This window comes from Schizophyllum commune, assembly GCF_000143185.2.
Source record: "Schizophyllum commune H4-8 unplaced genomic scaffold SCHCOscaffold_2, whole genome shotgun sequence".
NCBI lineage: Eukaryota > Fungi > Basidiomycota > Agaricomycetes > Agaricales > Schizophyllaceae > Schizophyllum > Schizophyllum commune.
In genome coordinates, this window is record NW_026089539.1 from 3,433,741 (window position 1) to 3,451,019 (window position 17,279).

Sequence of the window (17,279 nt, forward strand, 5' to 3'; positions counted from 1 at the left end):
CTCCTCCGGCTCGCGTGACAGCTCCCGCGTCACTCACATTCCGGCAACCACTGCCACAAAGTTGAATTGCACACATCGCGCGCGTGAAGTGATCTCCACTGTCCTGAAGGTCTCCAAAAATGTTCATTCGCGTTTAGGACAAAACGATATATGGAAGAAAGCTGATGACCACCGCAGGGGTCGAACCTGCAATCTCCTGATGTTACTCAATCGTAGTCAGACGCGTTGCCATTACGCCAGGCGGCCATGTATAACACTATCTTTGCACATTCCTCGTTCGCGGGCATACATCCGTCTCTGTGCTTAAGTACAATGCGATCGTTCGACAATCTCTAAACCACCGAGCACTACTGTAACTGTCCAGTCCCAAATTACTATATGTACGCTAATAGCTGACTATAATACACAACATTCACGCAGACATCTTCATCTTCTTCGCCGGCTGCGAGCTCCCCTTCTCTCCCCCGTCCTTCCGCTTCGTCCCCTTCGCCCGGAAGCTCGCCATCGCCGACCGTATGCCGTCCCGCATGCGCAACGTCGCCTGCCCGACCTCGGACGTCTCCCCGTTGAACGTGAGCGCGTTCTGGATCATGAGTTCCAAGTCCGCCTCGAACGCCTGCACAGTTTCGTACTTGTCCGCTTCGAGCTTCTGTTGGATCGTCCGCAGATCGCGCGCCTTCTCCTTCGGGATGATGTTGTAGTAGGTCGGGACGCCCAGCAGGTCGGGATCTACAGGCTCGGCGAAGATAAAGTATCTATGAACTTGTTAGCCAGGTTCTCGGTCAAGTGCATTACGCATACGCACGATGGATGGGTCTTCAGGTCCCGCAAGACAGACTGCAACCCTCGCTTCTCCGAGTACGATAGCTTCTTCTCCATCGCCTTCGCCCACTCCTTCTTGAACAGCGCCTCGACATTGTCCGCGCACTGCGTCGGGAACGTCGACGGCGGGTTGAACTTGCGGCAGTTCTTGAAGATGAGCTCGACGTCCTTGCGAAAATCCTCCATCGTCTGGTACTTGCCCTCCGTGAGCTTCTTGCCCATCGTCGAGAAGTCCATAGGATGCTCGATTTCCGTGTAGTACCTGAAGTGGTGTAAGAGACAAGACAGACGTCGAGAGGAAGAACGTACGTAGGACAACCATCGCGTATGGGATCAACGGGCTGGGCGAAGATGGGGTAGAACTCCGACTTGGAAAGCGTCTTGAGCACCTCGCGGCATTTCTTCTCGTTGATAGGCGTCGCCGCATACACCGTTGTCCTCGGCCCACTAGGGGTAGAGGGACCTGGCCCGGTGGCATGCGAGGCTGCTCTTGACGGAGCACGAGAAGGAGGATGTGATGGAGGATGTGAAGAGACTTGCCGCTCTTTGCCCTTGAGCGATGCGACGGCGAGGGTGGCAGGGGGTGCTGGTGTGGGACGGGAGGGAGTGGCGACTGGGACGGGGGCTGGAGGGGGTAGTGCTGGAGCTGGAGCCGGCGCGGGAGCGTGTACAGGCGCTGCCTGCACTTGGCGTGGAGCAGAGATGGTACGAGGTGATGGTGCAGGAGGCTTCTCGCGCTTGATCTTGATGGTCGGACGAGGCGTCGATACCGGAGCAGGCACAGGTGACGGCGCACGTCGCTCCTTCTTCGCGGGCGATGCCAACTCCAAAATCTCATCCTCGTCAAGCGCATCCGGCGACTTCTTCCGCTTGCCCGGAGGTGCAGAGCGCTTCTGCTCTCGCCTCTGCTCCCTCTCTTGCTCCCGTTGTTGCTCGCGCTCCTGCTCGACAGCGAGCACCTCCTCCAGAAGGTCGCCCGTGCCATCGTCCTCGTACGGCGGTGGTGGATCAGTAGGAACGTCGGATGGAGCGACGCGAGCTTTCGCCTTCGCCTTGGTGGGCTTCTTGACAGGGGTCTCAGCCGCGGGCTTGCTCGAGCCACCAAGTTTGAGCTTGATGGTTGGGCGAGGTTTGGGTTCTGCTGGCGTGGCTGGCGCCGGGGCAGCGAGTGCAGGAGATAGTGGACGAGGCGCTGATATCCTACGAGGACCGGCAACCACTGGGCGGGGCACAGGGGTAGGAGGGGCCTGGTCGGCACGGAGATTGGCCATAGCGGCCTCCTGGGCTCTGCCTTCGAGTGTTCTGGTCATTGCTGCCCAGTCTAAGGGGAGACTTAGCATAAGAACGAACAATTCCGAAATGAGCTTACGCTTCTCAAAGAAAGTCTCAAAGTTGATCGCCTCCATATGCACCAAGGACCCAGGAGGGTTGAATGTCTTCGCGTTGCTGATCATGAGTTCGAAGTCCTTGCGGAATGCGTTCCTATCCGCATAGTGCCCTTGCTCGAGCTTGATCTCCATCGTCGCAAGGTCCATCGGGTTCTTGATAATGTCGATATACCTGGAACCCCGTTAGCAAGGGCCGCAATACGAGCTGTTCGACCACTTACTTCGGCGCAAGATCCCGCACAGGGTCGACCGGCTTCAGGAAGAATTTCGCGCGCTTATGCACCTTCAGCTTCTTCAACGCGTTTCGACACATGATCAAGTCGTTCATGTCCATCCCGCTCGTCTGTGCCTTCTGGGGCCGCACATTCTGCCTGTTCGGACGACCTGCTGGTGGTGGCGGAGGCGGAGCAGGCTTATGATGCTTAGGCTTCGACGCCTTCGCGGCCGGTGCCGGTGCCGATGGCGAGGGTGCGGGTGCGGGGCGTGCAGGCGGGGGAGGACGCTTGGGCGGTTCCATTGCGGTGCGCGGGGTAGGAGGAGCGGGTGGCGCAAGCCTCAACTTGGGTGTCGAGGAAATAGCAGGGCTGTCTGGAACTTGGGAGCGGCCAGGCGGACGAGGAGGCTTCATCCTAATTGATGCCGAGGAAGGCGGGGGCGTCTCAACAACAGGAGTCGGCGGAAGGTGTATCTTGAGTTGCGGCATCTTCTCTTGGAAGATCTCCTCATGAGGCCTGATCAGGAGATCCGCCAACTTGAGGAGAGTCCACCGAACTTCATAGTCCAACTCCGGCGCGCTGAGGAAATGAGGGTCAGCGGTTTAACGAATACTGATGTTGAACGTTGCTCACCTTATGAGGGGGATGAGGAACTGCCGCAACGTCTCGTTCTTGCCGATTTCTCTATCCTTCCTCAGAATCTTGAAGATGGTGTCCATCTCGGTCTTCCTCGCCTCCTTGATCCTTTCCTGCGCCATCGAGCCGTCCTCTTCAATGAGCAACTGCTCAGCCTCCTTCGCACCGGACTTGAGGTCGCCCATCTGAACGAGCAACGCAAGGCTTGTGCAACAGTTGCGCGCGACATGCCGCCGGATCACCCTGGAGGGATCGTAAAGCATAACCGAGAAGAGGTATTCCATGATCTCCGGGTTGAACCACTTCATCAAGAACAGGGCGTCAAACGCGGCGATGCGCACTTGCGTGTAATTGCCGTCGCTGAACGAGAGTGAGTCGAATGAAGAGGATGAAGTTTAAAAAGACCTTACCGCGTGTAAAAGAAGAACCTGTACGGGTGGCTTGGGATGTAGTTCGCCACCATTAGGACCGTATAGAACTCGATGACCGCCACGGTTACGACGTTGTGCGGTGAGGGAATGAGCTTGTCCATTTCCTGGTACCGTTCGATCTCTGACATCGCCTCATTGAGCAGGTGGACGTCCTCCGTGGTGAGCTCCGCACGACCCTCCGTGGGAAGTAGCTCGCCGCGCTCCGGAGGCGCAGTCGACGTGGTTGCGCACGCGAGTCCGTCGATGATCGTGCAGATGTAGAAGGCATCCGAGTACTATGCATTGTTTAGCTGGATACCGACGAGCATACCCCATGCCAACTCACCGCGTTGGTCGTATTGTCGTTGAACTTGAGCTGGTCGATCAGGAACTGGCGAACAACGGGCGGGGTCTTCCCATTCTCAAACCGCACCCGAGCGATAGCCGTGACAAGGTGCTTTCGCACGAAGTATTCGGCAATGTCCGAGAAGTCGTTGGGCTTGGGCACGTAGCTGTGCTTGAACAAGTCCTGCTTCGGGTCCTCCGTGTCGTAGCAGTAACGGAGGAAGAGCTTGAAAAGGTGGAACAAGCCCAAGAATTCCGTACGCCTAACAGCGCACTATATACTTCGTCAGTGTCAATTACAAGACTCGAGGAGGAGTAACGTACGTGTACAAGCGCCAGAGCCGCCTCGCACCGAATGCGATAGAAGTAGTTGGTTACGAGCACCGTCCTGGTCAGGGTGCTCGACACAATCGCCGTCGGTGTCCTCGAAAGGGCATAAATCGCCTGCAGAGATCCATAAGCATTTCGCGCATCACCAAGTCGTACCAAGTCAACCCACCTCCAGCTGCGCCACAACGTCTCTGTCCCTCTGCAACTGACTAACCCACATGAAGTCGGGCTGGTCGAACGAGATGAATGCAATCCACTCGAAATCGGCGTCCATCCGGATCCACTCGTACGTCGCGCCACTCATCTGCTGCTCCTCTTCCTCCGTCCAGTCCGCGACCTTCCAATTCTCGCGCTCATCCTCCTTCTCCCAAATCTCCAGCCCGAAGCCCATGTCGATGAGCCCCATGGCTTCGGCGGCGTCCGCGTCGCCCTCGGCTGCGGCTTGGGCAGCCGCTTGCCGAGCGAGGTAGCGCTTCGTATTTCGCCGCACACGCTTGTACTTGGTGTTGAATGGAACGTCGTAGCGCTTGAAGTTGGAGCGAATGTCGAGGACGTGCTCGTAGGGCGTGCCATCCGCTTCGTGTATTCGGATCGTCATTTGCCCCTTCACCACTCATCAGGACTTGAACCATCTCGGTTGCAAGACGAGCTCACCTCGAACAATGGTGCAGGCTTGAACTGCTCCATCGAAAACGCGTTCCCCTCGTGTGCCTTGTACGCAGGACACTCCTGCCGCATCGTGATCTCCACCGCCATCTTCTTCCGGTTGAACGTCGCCTGGAAGGCAAACGACGGGCAGCCGCTCCCATAGATCCACTGCTCCGCAAACCCGCGCACATCCACCCCGCTGACCTTCCGACATACGCGCAAGAAGTAGCTCGTCGAGAGCGCGTTCTCTTGAATCTCCCCACTCATGGCAGCGAGGAAGATCTTTGGGAGCACACGGCTCAGACCGAGTGAGGTGCCCGACTTGCCGAGCTTGCGGTCAAGGATGTGAAGGACGACGGGAGCCTTGAGGTTGATGAAGGGGAGGTCTGCGGCGTCGGGAGGTTCGACGTGCGTAGGCTGGCAGATCGGCTTTTGAGCGCCAGTGTCCATTCGTAGGATGCGCTGCATGTCCTTCTTCAACCGGAAGCGATATTCGTTTGTACCGAGTAGCTTCTTCATAAACAGGCCGGCGATGTACAACGCGAGACCGTTGACCAGCCAGGTATCGCAGAATTGCTTTGGCTGGATGTTGACGCCGATCCACTGACTGGCTAGCGCCATCGCCAGGACATGACGAGCTTCGTAAGCCTGCTCGATGGCGTCTTCGCCATGAAGGGAGTCGACCGTGATCAAAGATAATGTGGCGCTGTCAAATCGCTGCTTTGGCATCTCGTCCACGAAGACGACCTTATACGAGCCGAACGGATAGGAGCCGCATTCCGTGGAGTAGAAGCTCATGGCGGAGCGCAGAGAAGATGTGGTCGCTGCCAGCATTGCCTCGTGCCCGGGAAGGCAGAAGGCATGCATGGGCGTCTGGGTGCTTCCGGTGGCATCGTCTGCAGACGCATCGGGAGCAATGGGCATGACGTGGAACGGCCCAGCGGCGATAGCAATGTGCTGCGCAGACGTCGGGACAGGCTGCGAGAATACATAGATGACCTTGTTCGAGTTGTGGGGGTGGGCGACCTGGTACCGTTAGCCTCAACCCGGACTTACGATAATCGCACGTACCTGTTCCATTAGCTCACCACTGCATACAACCACTGTTGGACTCGCGGAGGTCTCGCCAGTCTCCTCGTCTGGATCTACCTCCTCCAAGTACCGTGGCACTACGATCTCAAACTCCCAAGTGGACTTCTCCCACATGTTGTCGATGCACGGAACCCAGCATCGAGCGGCATCGGGTGAAGAGGGGGTGGTATAGCAATGCGGAACACGCTACGAGGCCACAAATCGTCAATGAAGTACAGGCACCAGCCTGTATGCTACTTACGTATGGGTGCGCGTCGGACGGCAGAACGAACTGGAAACCGTCCGCTGGATTACGAAGCGAGTAGGCTATGTTGATAATGATGGGGGCGAATTCTGTTGCGGTTTGAGCGTGGGCGCCCCCAGGGGTGTGCGGCTCAGGTGTGGCGGCTACGATGTGAGGAGTCAAAATGAGTTTTTTCGGACAATTTTGCCACGCACTGGTAGTCCCCTGGGTACCGGGCATCGAGGCGCTTGAGGCGCGAAGAGAAACTTGGCTGGGAATGGCAATTGACAGCTCGCCTTCGTCGCTGTCTTGATAGGCAGAGTACACCTTGCGCTTGAGCTCGGCGTGCCGATGAGGATCGTTGCAGTTCTCTCCTTGGAGCGCAATGTTGGCGATGTAATCATTGTGGACGAACTCCGCTTGGTGGCCGCCGACTGTGACTTTCTGGATGGCTACGCAAGTCCGTCGTCAGTTCACGATACGCGACCAAAGCCGCAGAGCACGCACTGCATTGCCTCGAGTGCATGTAAATCGTCTTCAGGTCCTTGGTCGTGGGATAGATGGTGAGCTCCGTGTAGCCCTGGGGTGTGAATAAGCGACCAGTTTGCGACGCGCCCTTCTTTGCCACGAACCCATAGTATCCCCCCAAAGTCAATCTCCAAGACAACTTTTTGGTGACTAGTAGAAACGGCAAACGATGTCAGGACCATTCGTGCGCTGCTGAAGGAATGGTACTCATATGGTGAACCCGCGTCGATGCGCCTCGCGCGCCAAAGCGTGTGTTGACATGCCCGATTTCCCGTCTACAGCGGCGTCCCCAGTGGTCTAGAAGTGATATCCTGTCGACTCCAAGCGCGTCCGGGCGTCGTTGAGGTCGAGCTGGCTGATTCGGTGGATGGTTGAAAGCAAGGTGACACCGCCTGCTGACTCAGCACGCGTAACGCCGTCCGCGTGTCCGGATTTCCATTTCTGGAAGCACAATGTGGGCGCTTAGCGTGGGCGTATTGTTTTTCCTCCGCCATCATGCCCCCCAAGTCCAAGTCCATCTACCGCCAGCCGGGCGCGAAGCACTTTCAGCTCGTCCACAGATCACAGCGCGATCCCCTCATCCACGACCCCGATGCCAGTCAGCATGTTCTAAGGCCCTTTGTGCGCGAGAATGAAAAGAAGGTGTGTATGCAATCACGATCGGGGGAACAATGCACTGATACAGCACAGGGCAAAAGTCGCGCGGAGCTCGAGGAGATCCTCACCCCTGCAGAGACCAACCAGCGCCCCAACATCGGCGAGGCTGCGCTTTACGGCATCTACTACGATGACACCGAGTACGACTACATGCAGCATCTCCGCCAGGCGGGTGTCGAGGAGGAAGGCGTCGATAGCATCCTCATCGAAGCGCCCGCCGCTGCTAAGAAGAAGGTCAAGGACAAGGACAACATTGGGATCCAACTTAAGGATCTGCCCGAGGGTGTCCTCGCCTCTACCACCGAACTCCCTCGCAACTATGAATCGCAGCAGGCTATTCCCGAGAGTCTTGCTGGCTTCCAGCCCGACATGGACCCCCATCTTCGCCAGGTTCTTGAGGCTCTGGAAGACGATGCTTTCGTAGACGACGACCTTGAAGATGACTTCTTCGGGGAGCTCGTCGCGGAGGGCGAGCGCGCAGACCCCGATGAGGTCAATTTCGAGTTCGCGGAGGAGGGTCTCGAAGAAGAGACTCCCGCTGCTCAGGAGGAGGACGAGGATGTAGCAGAGGAGGATCTTAGATGGGAGGAGCGCTTTTCTCGCTTCAAGAAGGCGCAGAAGCAGGCCGACGTCGACGACGACCTCATGAGCACTGACGACTTCCGATCGGAGGGGGGTGACACGATTGGTACACTACCTGCCATGTCGGTCATTGGCGCCAAGAAGCGGCGACGCAAGGGTACTAGCGACGCGTCTGGCTACAGCATGAGCAGCTCCTCCCTTCATCGTACGGATACCCTTCAAACTCTCGACTCTCAGTATGATCAGGTGCGCTTTCCCTCCACTTGTATTTTCTCTGGCTCACATAACGCCTCGCCTAGGTCATGGCGAAAGAATATAACGACGAGGATGACGAGGACGAAGATGAAGATGAAGACGACATTGACGAAGTCCCCGATCTCATCCTCTCACGGCCCGACTTCGAAGACATGATGGACGAGTTCTTGAATGACTTCGAGCTCCTCGGGCGTAAAATGCAGCACAAACTCGAGGGTGACACCGGCGTCGAGAAGCTGGACACGTTCAGGCGTGCATTGGGAACCGTGCGCGAAGTGGACTTGCGGGAGACGCCCGACCGCGATCCCAACGACAATGAGCTCTCGTTGGACTCGGAGGACGAGAAGGAGGATCAGTGGGATTGCGAGTCTATCCTATGTATGTTTGCAGTCTCTTGTTCTTCCCCTCTGGCGAATGCTGACTATCCACCCAGCCACCTACTCCAACCTCGAAAACCATCCCCGCCTCATACGCGCCCGCGAATCCGCCACCCGCCGCACAAAAAAGGCCGCCGTCCCCCACATAGCACTCGACCCCAAGACCGGCCTCCCCATCGTCACCCCACCCTCATCCAACCCTAACACAAAATCCGCCCCTCACTCCCGGCCCACCAAACCTCCTTTCGACGACGGGTCGTCTGGCTCTGACACCGAGACCGAGGCCACGCACCGGCAAACCATCGCCCGACCTAAGAACGAGACTGCCGAGGAGAAGAAGGCGCGCAAGGCGGCGGTGAAGGCGGAAAGGCAGGCACGGCGGGTGGAAAAGAAAGCGACGAAGGAGCAGTTTGACGCGGAGATGAAGAATGCGAAGAGGAGGCTGACGACGAAGGAGAGGAAGACGAAGAAACTGTAGGTCGGCGGGGGTGTCTTGGATCCTGTGTGTTGTCCTCTGGCTATCGCTGGAAGATGAGCAGGTGTACAGTGATATTGTGCTAGACTGTTTAGATACGTGCTAGATACGGATTATATCGATTACTATTGTACTGTGTGTGCGGAAGCTATCATACTGATGAGTCCGTCTCGTGAGGGTTTCAGCCCTTCATCGTATCTTCTCTTCATCGAATCTTCTCCACCAACACCGTCGTATCGTCCATATACTTCTCCGTCATCTCCACCGTCATCATCCGCGACACCTTGTCCATATCAATCTTCGGGTGGCTCTCCGCCTTCGGCGTCGTGTGCCCCAGCCCGTCCATCAGCACTGCGAGTGCCAGATCGCTCTTGAAGCGTATGGCTTGGGTGACGACCTGTACAACGCGCGTGGCGACGCTCGCAGGGGATTCATTGTTGTACAGGTCCAGTAGCCCATCGGAGTAAAGGATAAGGTAATGCGAGGTGGCTTTGCGCGCGGTCAAGTCGACGTGGCGGACGTCAGCGTCGCTGCTGAGGTAGGGAGGGGTTTTGAGGAGGGGAAGAATGTGTTGTTGCTGGGCGGTCATCGCGTGAGGGTGGTCGGTGTGTATTCGGGGGAAGATTCGTGAGGTGTATATCGCCGGCAGTTTGTATGGCAGATCGCCTATACCTGAAGGGCAGCGTCAGCACCTTCCAGAGGGATGGGGGCACATGACACTCACTTCGCGTAACAGCAATCATACCCAACACCCTGCTATTCGAGACGACGTCGCGCTCTTCGCCAGGATGTTCTTTGCGTAAGCGCGCGATCTCAGTAGGATTTGACGCGTTGTGGTATGAGCTGAGTAACGCAGACTCCCAAGTGCCATTCGCCATACGCGACAGGAGCACTACAGAACGTTAGCACAGAGCAGCATAATCAAGGTACGTACGGACCCGCTTGACAATCCCCCAAGCTCGCTACCCAGAGATTCTTCCCATCCGGATCGACCAAGGAAAGCAGTAACGTAGATCCCTGGATGCCACGCATCAATCTATCGCTCCCACTACCGTGCCGGGCGTCCTCCCTGATGATTTTGTGTATCTCATCGTCGGATAAGCGCGTGATGTACGCTTGTGAGGGGAAGAGCTCCTGGATGAAGCTGATAATCGACTTATCGAGCTGCGTGACGATGGTGCGGATCGTCTGGGATATGGAGACGGGGTCGTGCTTGTGGGTGGCAGAGAGCGCGCGGTGCAATCGGGAGGGGAGGTGATTGGCGATGTAGGAGGAGACGAGGGGACCGTTGTGGCCTGGGGGGAGTACGCGCTTCAGCTGATCGTGATGACGCGGGGGAAGTAGCGATACGCACCGTCGAAGATCCCGCGTAGGCGCCAGAGACGACCATGGACCTTGAGATCTATGATCGTGAAGCGGTCCTCGTTCTCGCTGTCGGCGGACGCGAACGGCTGGAAGGACACCGAGTACGTGTCCCCCACGAGACTAGCGCCCGCGACGCGCGCGAGCTCTGCGCTCAGTTGCGGCTCCTTCATCGAGGTGTACGACCACGGCCCGTAGCCGTGGCCCAAGCCCATATGAGTTTCCTTGCGTACGCCAGCCATGACGGCAGAGGTCAAGGAGCAGTGTGTTGTATTTGACGCCCGTCGGCTGATTGTTGTTCTGTCAAGATGTGGAGGGCATATCCGACATGACCGGCACGCTGGGTTCGGGCGAACATAGGGCGGCTGTGATATGGCAAATGACAAGCTGAAGAGGATGATCGCACGAGAAGGGACTAGTGGTTGGCGGTCCGGTCATCATTGATCATGCTTGTTCCTTGTCACAGTTCGAGATCAGGTCCTTTGGTCGCCTTCCCTTGCCGGGCCCGAGCAGCAATGGAAAGCAAGAGTTCACGGAGGATATCATGTGCGGTCCCGTACGTTGCATTTGACCAATGTTGGCCGAGAAGGCCATGGTACGTTTCACTGGCGGCGGGTGACCACACTAAACCGGCTTCAGGCATCCTTGAACCATGTCACGCAAATGAGAGACTCGAGAAAGGTTGCCATTGAGGGCGCATAGAGTACAAGTATACAGGTAGGTATTCATACAGCATAGAGTATTGTTGGTTGAGAACTGGGGTACATATGAATAAGGATACGAATGCGCGAGTCCATAGCAGATGCGATGCGATGCAGACCGAAAGCGAGATAGCATGGAAAGCAGGATACAAAGCACGAATGGATCAGAGCGCGCAAGTCGTCTCGCGGGTGCTGATGGCGAGGGCCATGAGAAGCGTCTCCCAGGCGAGGTCCATCGTGGCGTACAGCGCCATGTCGTGGATGCCGAGAGCGCAGACGTCGAGCCAGAGGCCGTGCACGCGGTGGATACACTCCTTGAGGAGCGCCTGGGGCGACTCCAATCCCGCGATCGCGGTGGCGAGGGCCACCATCGGGAACTCCGCGGTCTCCTCAAGGTTGGGGAGGGCGACGGGGAGGAGAGACTGGAGCACGGCCTCCGCGTCCTTCTCATAGAGGTATTCGAGGACGGTGCCGAACATGTGGGGCGCGGGGAGGGAGAGGCGGCGGACGGGCATGGTCATGGACGCCGGGACGGTCTCGGGGACGACGTCGGTGGGCGAGGGGGTGAAGGCCGGGAGGCGCGCGCAGTGGGCAGCCAAGATGGTGGCGTGAGCGGGGTAGAGCATGACAGGGCGGACACCGTTAGAGCCGGCAGGGCCGTGAACAGCCATGATATGGGTGGGGGCAGAGGTCGACGCGTGGTTGACGACGACAGGGAGCTCCTGAGGGACTTGGGCACCAGTGGGCATCGCCACGCGGGTGCTGCGAACAGTGTTCCACATCCTGGAAGTACAACTCAGCTAAGAACTCAAGTGAAGGGAATGATCGGAGACGTACTGTGCACCGTTCGCATTAAGCTGCTCCTGCACGAAGGCAGGAGAGATGTCCTCGCACTGGGGGAGGACAGCCTTCAGCGCATCCTGAGAGATGGGCTGGTACTGGGGGCGGTAGAGCGTGCGCGGGAGGGCGACAGGCTTGACCGCGGACTTGGAGGCGGCGTCCTTCACAGGCACGCCGGCCTGGCACTGGACGACCGCGAGCTTGGGCTGCATGCGGCGCTTGGTAGAGGCCTTCACGCGCTCGTTGGTCCCCTTGCGGGCGTACGTGCACTTGGTAGCGCGGTGGCGGCGGGGAACGGTGGCGTTGTGAATAGCAGTGAGAGCCATTGCTGATGAGTTGCTGAGGTGCTTATAAGCGGGAAGTAGAGGGCTCTGAGAGGCGCTGGTCTTCGGGGCGAAGTGCGGTGGTGATGGAGAGCGGCCATGGCGGGCCCTGATATAAGGCGACAAAGGAGGACCTGCGTCGATTGCTCCTTGTCCTCGATTGCTCTCGTGATGGATTGGGTTCGATCGCTGATGGAAAAATTCCCATTCTAGGACGCGGAATTCCCATCTTCGGATTATTTGGTCGAGCTTGGTCTCTCGTTGCCAGGCGACGAGGAATTCCCTCTTTCGGCGGACAAACCAAGTCGATATTGACGCCTCCCGTTGGCAGATGCTACGATTATTTCCAGTTTCGTTCGCAGGTTGCTACCTCATGTCCTGCCTAGCGGGAAGGGGGAAGGTCCATCGCCAACGGGAATAAGGCCTGTGCGTCCAACCTGGGTCGCTGCTGTGTTCCGTTCAAGGTCCATACATCGCGGGGTCCGCTACTAGTAGATGCATGCGTAAAGTAGTAGTTCATCTCCAGGGTATAGTCCTATCGTAGTGTCGTTATCTAATACAAGCAAAGGAGGCAGGTGGCCGCGAGAAATCGAGCGAGAGGTAACGACTCATTGCTTCGAGCTGAGCAACCTGTTCTTGATTTCCTCCCATTTCGTGAGACTGTCCCGCCGTCCACGCTTCTTCTTCTTGAACGGCGCGTCCTCTTTCGGTTTCTCGGCTTCCTTCGCCTTGCCCTCTTCAGCGACAGGGACTTTGTCAGCGATGCCCATCTCGCCCATCCGCTCCTCCCAGGGCGATGGAATCAGCGCTACAGGCAACAGCCAAGTCGCCGTCAGCACCACACCGTTCCCTGCTCGACAGTCAGCTCTTATCCCCGACATCGACAACGACAACACCCACCATTATCCCTCGCGCTAATCGCGCCCCAACTCCACGCAACGAAGACACCGACATAGCTCAGATACGGCGTCAGCCGCTTCAGAATCGTCATCGCCGGCCGAATCGCAGGCGGGAATATCCCCGTAGGAATGTGGTCGAGCACCCACTTCAGCGCGGCAGTGATCATCGCGCCCTTCTTCGCGGCGGCGATGCGCGAGTCGTCGAGGACCTGCATGACGGGCGGGGGGAGGTACAGGCGGTAGCCCCACCAGAGCGCCTCAACGGATAGCTTCTCGGCGCTGGGCACCCAGACGTGGACCTCCTTGGTGTGCTTTGCCTTGTCCTTTCCCTTCTTCGTGTCTGATTCTGGCGCCGCAGTGTCATCATCTTTGCCCTTTGGCTCTGGACCAGGCGTGTCCGACCGGCTCGCGTCCGAATCCTCGACGTATTCCAGCTCTTCGTCCGCGAGCTCAAGTACTGAGTCACGATTGGGCTGAAGGTCCGCGTACACCATGCAGCTCGCGTTGTCGTCGTCGTCTCGTGGGCGCGCGCTGGCTTCGCCATCCTTCCTCGTCTCCCCTCCCTCACCATCCGCATTCACCGTCTGTGTCGCACCGCCGTACGTCGTCGGCTGCTTCAGCCGCTGTAGCGCGCTCCACACGCTCTCCTTACCCTTGTTGATCGAGCCCGTCATCACGCCCTCGGACGAGAGCCACTTCATGAGCTTCGAGTCCGCGCCGACAAGTAGGGGGATCGGTGGCGCGTCAGATGAGTCCGTCTTCGGGAGCTGCAATGTTGGGTTGGCTGCATCACCTGGAGGTGGTGGTGACGCAGCGCGCGAGGTGGGGTTGCTCGAGGGTGGCGGAAGTACAGCGATCATGGCACGAATACGCTGCGCGAGAGTCTGAGGCTCAGGTGCATCTTGCACCTCCGATGGGTCGGGCTCCGATACAGGCTGGTCCGTTGGGGGAGGTGCAATGGGTGCAGTGGAATCTGGGGTTGGATCACCTCCCGGAGTCGGCGCACCACCAGCGTCTGCGGCAGGGATGGTAGGTGTCGCGCTAGGCGTAACGACGGTGCCCGCACCCTCGTTCTTCAGATCGTCTAGGCTCCATGAGGGCGGAGGGAACACGATCGGCGGCTTCTGCTGTCGCTTCAAGCTAAGATTCTTGCTGAGCGTTCCAGTAAAGCTCGCAACCGCCGTAGCAAGCGCCGAGAAGCGCGTCGGGTTAGGCGGACGCTTAGCAGCTGCACCGGAGGCGCTGTCGTCAGGCGCAGTTACGTCCGGCGTACTCGACGCATTCTTGTCCTCCGGATGATTGCCTCCGGCACCATCAATCCGCTCCGTCGATGCAGATTGCTTCAGATCGTCCTTCCCAGGTTTGTCCTTCGGCGTTTGTGGTCGCTGAATCTGCTCAGACATGGTGGCGAGAGAGACAAGACTCTGTTGCCAGGTCCATGTCGCCGGCTGTGGCGCCATGGGTGCACGGGACAGCATTGTGTCAGCCATGACCGCCCTCTCCGCACTCAGTGATCGGCGGATAAGATAAGATAGGCGCCATTGCCTAAATGGGAATAGGGACAATGGGAAGCCGGATTTGGACAATGCCCTCTTGCTCATGCCACGAATGGTCCCTACGGAGGAGATACACAGGTCGTGCAGAGCTCATTTTCAACTTTGGAGGTGGTCGATTTACTCCCTCTACCCCCTGCCATATGCACATAACGCTGCAGATATGCAAGAGAGCACTCGAGACTGGGCCTTTGTGAACACTTCCGGGGCAAAATTCCTTCACGCTACGATGCAGCCTGCTGGTCTGAGAAAGGTGGTTACTTATCAGAGCGTGTCAATCTTGGGAGGGCTGTATACGCTACCGGGATTTTTTCTTGACTCCTCTCAATGCCTGAGGTCGATAAGCGCGATGTCAACATAAGTCAAGAAAAATCCGGAAAAGTACTTATGCCTAAGTACCTCTTGCGGGACAGGCCATGATTCTATAGTACGGCAAGTAGAGACTGAGCAGGCGAAGACAGTCGCATGTTTCATATTCCTAGGAGAAAGTGCCATCTTCCCCTCCCTTTGCCAGGCGACGCTGATTACTGAGGCACGAAGCACTCGCTGTAGAAAGGACGGGTTAGATCCCTGACAATGGTATTACAATGACAGCAGGACCACGCCGAGATACGCGCTTGAGCTCGTGACCGCAAATAGATTTTGTCTACCCGGGCAGAACTTTGCCATGCCTATCCGACCTTCGAACCACCCTTCGCACGCAGCGACCTCAATCGTCATAATGAAGTACGCGCAGAAGCGCAGAAATCACTAGACGCGGAAGACACGCTCTTCATGATCCAACCGCAGAAGGCACTAGGCAAGAGTCTAGCGCGAACATGGCCTCCCCCTCATAGCATCGCGCAGCTTCGCCGAAACGAAGTTCATATCTGCTCAAGGGTTTCCTTCATGTGTCTCCACAGGCCCTTCATGATGGCGTATCGATTTACACGTCGATGCATCGATTATCTGCGCTACTTACCGCGCTCGACATAGCTGACCTCCGGAGCGCCGTCCCGGGAGCGACTGCGAGACCCCAAGCAGATCAAGGGTGACCACGCCGCGTCCCCTGGAGCACGCCACCGCGCGAAGAAACCGCCACCGGGTAGAGAGCACATAGGAAACCGGAAGAAGCAGGTCTATCAGCTGTCGGGATCGGCGGGCCATGGGCTTGGGAAGACGCCCGCATGTTGAGGAAGACATCTATGTCGGCGTGCACGGTCATTATCGCACGGCGCCGCTGGCGTCGTCGATCCGGGCCGCCATAGCGCACGACGATGTCTGCGGCCCATGCTGACCGCTATCCAGGTCCAGAGAAAATCGATGGAGGGAAGGCGCAACGACGAAGCATCTAGAAAAGAGGGCCAAGATGCGAGGACGAACTGACGAATTGTCTGCGCGGTCTAGCCATCTGCGGCAGCCTCGTCATGTTGACGACTGGTCGACTTGAAGGTCCGGGCAGATACAGTGTCAGACGCGCGGTTAGATGCTCGATAGACGCCCTTCGCGCCAGCATGGCACACTAGACAAATCGCCAGGGTGGCGCGCAACGAGGCGACGGCGTGCGCGCAGAGGATGTCCTGATTCTAGCCCATCCAAGCAGTGCCTTTGTGATCGACGTCCCGCGGGGCGGCAGGACGCGGCGCCCCGCACGCAAGGCACCCGCGGCGGCGTGCCAGCCCAAGGCGCGCAGAAGGGCATCAGCAGGGGATCGGCTATCGGCTACATGACGCAGCGTGAGTGCGCAGATGCGCGATCGAAACTTACCCAGAGGTACGCCGGCGTTACGGGGAGGCAGCTGCTTGTCTTGTGGTCGCGGTCGACCGTTTGTGGCGGGCTGTCGTTCGGAGCGCGGGTGGGGGGCAGACGCGTGAGCACGGAGTTCGATGGCGGTCCGGGGGAAGCTGGAGGGTGGAAGCAGCCGGCGGCGTTGGAGCGGCGCGCATCTGTGGGCGGAGAACAGCTTGACTCTTGTGAGACCATCGCGGCTGAGGGCATTCTGCTCTTTTGACCATTCAGTGGGTACATACAACGTCGAACTCTGAGGTTGCCACAGATCACCACTCTAGCGTCCGAAGCGGATGAGGAGAAGGGTGTGGGCGTTCGATGGAACAGGAAGTTGGAGGTTGACGGTGAAGGGGGCTGCACTTGCCTTACGCGGGAGGACGACAACTCGCATCTTTGAGAGCGTCACAAAATCACTTAGGCGAAAGGCGCCTTCCGAGCATGCTCCGAGCGAGATGTTCGGAACGATAGGTATCTAAGTGAGTCAAGCCGCGGCCTACCAGCTGTGCTGTTGCGCGCGCGACGGTGCTGCTGGAAGGTCCACTTAGGCTTGACTTAGCGATGGCCAGCTCGCCGGTCATCAAGGACGCATGCTGCAACTTCGCTTGAGGCATCTGTAATCTCTGCTACATCCAGCAATCATCATTAGCTATCGCTCAGGGCAATAAGGAGGCAAGACAGTGAGGCGTACACGTTGTAGTCGATGTTGCGGGCGCATAAGGGCATGTTGACGTTCGGGGTTCAGATAGGTACTTTCCAGTGATTATCGGTCACTGGTGGCGGCGGCTTGGTCATTGTCCAGCGTCGTGTACCCAGCGCTGTCAAAGCCGTCGGGCACGCGGTGGCGGCAGACA

At 58.0% G+C, this 17,279-nt stretch overlaps 6 protein-coding genes and 1 non-coding gene across 7 annotated transcripts; 2 read left to right on the forward strand and 5 right to left on the reverse strand.

Annotated features, from left to right (window-relative positions):
- Window positions 1-165: 165 nt before the first annotated feature.
- Window positions 166-246, reverse strand: SCHCODRAFT_t36. The gene has a single exon. It is a non-coding gene; the product is annotated as a tRNA-Arg (tRNA).
- Window positions 237-7,031, reverse strand: SCHCODRAFT_02567634 (uncharacterized protein). The gene is made up of 17 exons (XM_050343809.1): window positions 6,849-7,031; window positions 6,742-6,790; window positions 6,617-6,689; window positions 6,325-6,561; window positions 6,128-6,273; window positions 5,866-6,072; window positions 4,801-5,820; window positions 4,316-4,750; window positions 4,141-4,260; window positions 3,818-4,090; window positions 3,472-3,767; window positions 3,059-3,421; window positions 2,432-3,004; window positions 2,192-2,382; window positions 1,132-2,143; window positions 806-1,084; window positions 237-755 (listed from the first exon to the last, which is right to left on the reverse strand). Exons 1-17 carry the CDS (start codon window positions 6,896-6,898, stop codon window positions 413-415), a joined length of 5,667 nt encoding a protein of 1,888 aa, XP_050202481.1. The 5' UTR covers window positions 6,899-7,031; the 3' UTR covers window positions 237-412.
- A 101-nt stretch (window positions 7,032-7,132) lies between these two features.
- Window positions 7,133-8,986, forward strand: SCHCODRAFT_02697286 (LTV-domain-containing protein; the record flags this gene model as incomplete). Its single annotated transcript, XM_003038363.2, has 4 exons — window positions 7,133-7,279; window positions 7,328-8,122; window positions 8,176-8,509; window positions 8,565-8,986. 4 exons carry the CDS (start codon window positions 7,133-7,135, stop codon window positions 8,984-8,986), a joined length of 1,698 nt encoding a protein of 565 aa, XP_003038409.1.
- Window positions 8,987-9,188: 202 nt separating this feature from the next.
- SCHCODRAFT_02487368 (protein serine/threonine phosphatase 2C) lies at window positions 9,189-10,560 on the reverse strand (the record flags this gene model as incomplete). Its single annotated transcript, XM_050342875.1, has 4 exons — window positions 9,189-9,655; window positions 9,708-9,875; window positions 9,922-10,278; window positions 10,338-10,560. The coding sequence occupies 4 exons, from the start codon at window positions 10,558-10,560 to the stop codon at window positions 9,189-9,191; spliced, it is 1,215 nt and encodes a 404-aa protein (XP_050202482.1).
- Window positions 10,561-11,012: 452 nt separating this feature from the next.
- Window positions 11,013-12,282, reverse strand: SCHCODRAFT_02613174 (CLP1-like protein). The gene is made up of 2 exons (XM_003037005.2): window positions 11,884-12,282; window positions 11,013-11,829 (listed from the first exon to the last, which is right to left on the reverse strand). Exons 1-2 carry the CDS (start codon window positions 12,210-12,212, stop codon window positions 11,211-11,213), a joined length of 948 nt encoding a protein of 315 aa, XP_003037051.1. The 5' UTR covers window positions 12,213-12,282; the 3' UTR covers window positions 11,013-11,210.
- Window positions 12,283-12,817: 535 nt separating this feature from the next.
- On the reverse strand, window positions 12,818-14,511 carry SCHCODRAFT_02697289 (uncharacterized protein; the record flags this gene model as incomplete). Its single annotated transcript, XM_003037004.2, has 2 exons — window positions 12,818-13,059; window positions 13,110-14,511. The coding sequence occupies 2 exons, from the start codon at window positions 14,509-14,511 to the stop codon at window positions 12,818-12,820; spliced, it is 1,644 nt and encodes a 547-aa protein (XP_003037050.2).
- Window positions 14,512-16,126: 1,615 nt separating this feature from the next.
- SCHCODRAFT_02490593 (uncharacterized protein) lies at window positions 16,127-16,651 on the forward strand (the record flags this gene model as incomplete). Its single annotated transcript, XM_050342929.1, has 1 exon — window positions 16,127-16,651. One exon carries the CDS (start codon window positions 16,127-16,129, stop codon window positions 16,649-16,651), a length of 525 nt encoding a protein of 174 aa, XP_050202483.1.
- Window positions 16,652-17,279: the final 628 nt, after the last annotated feature.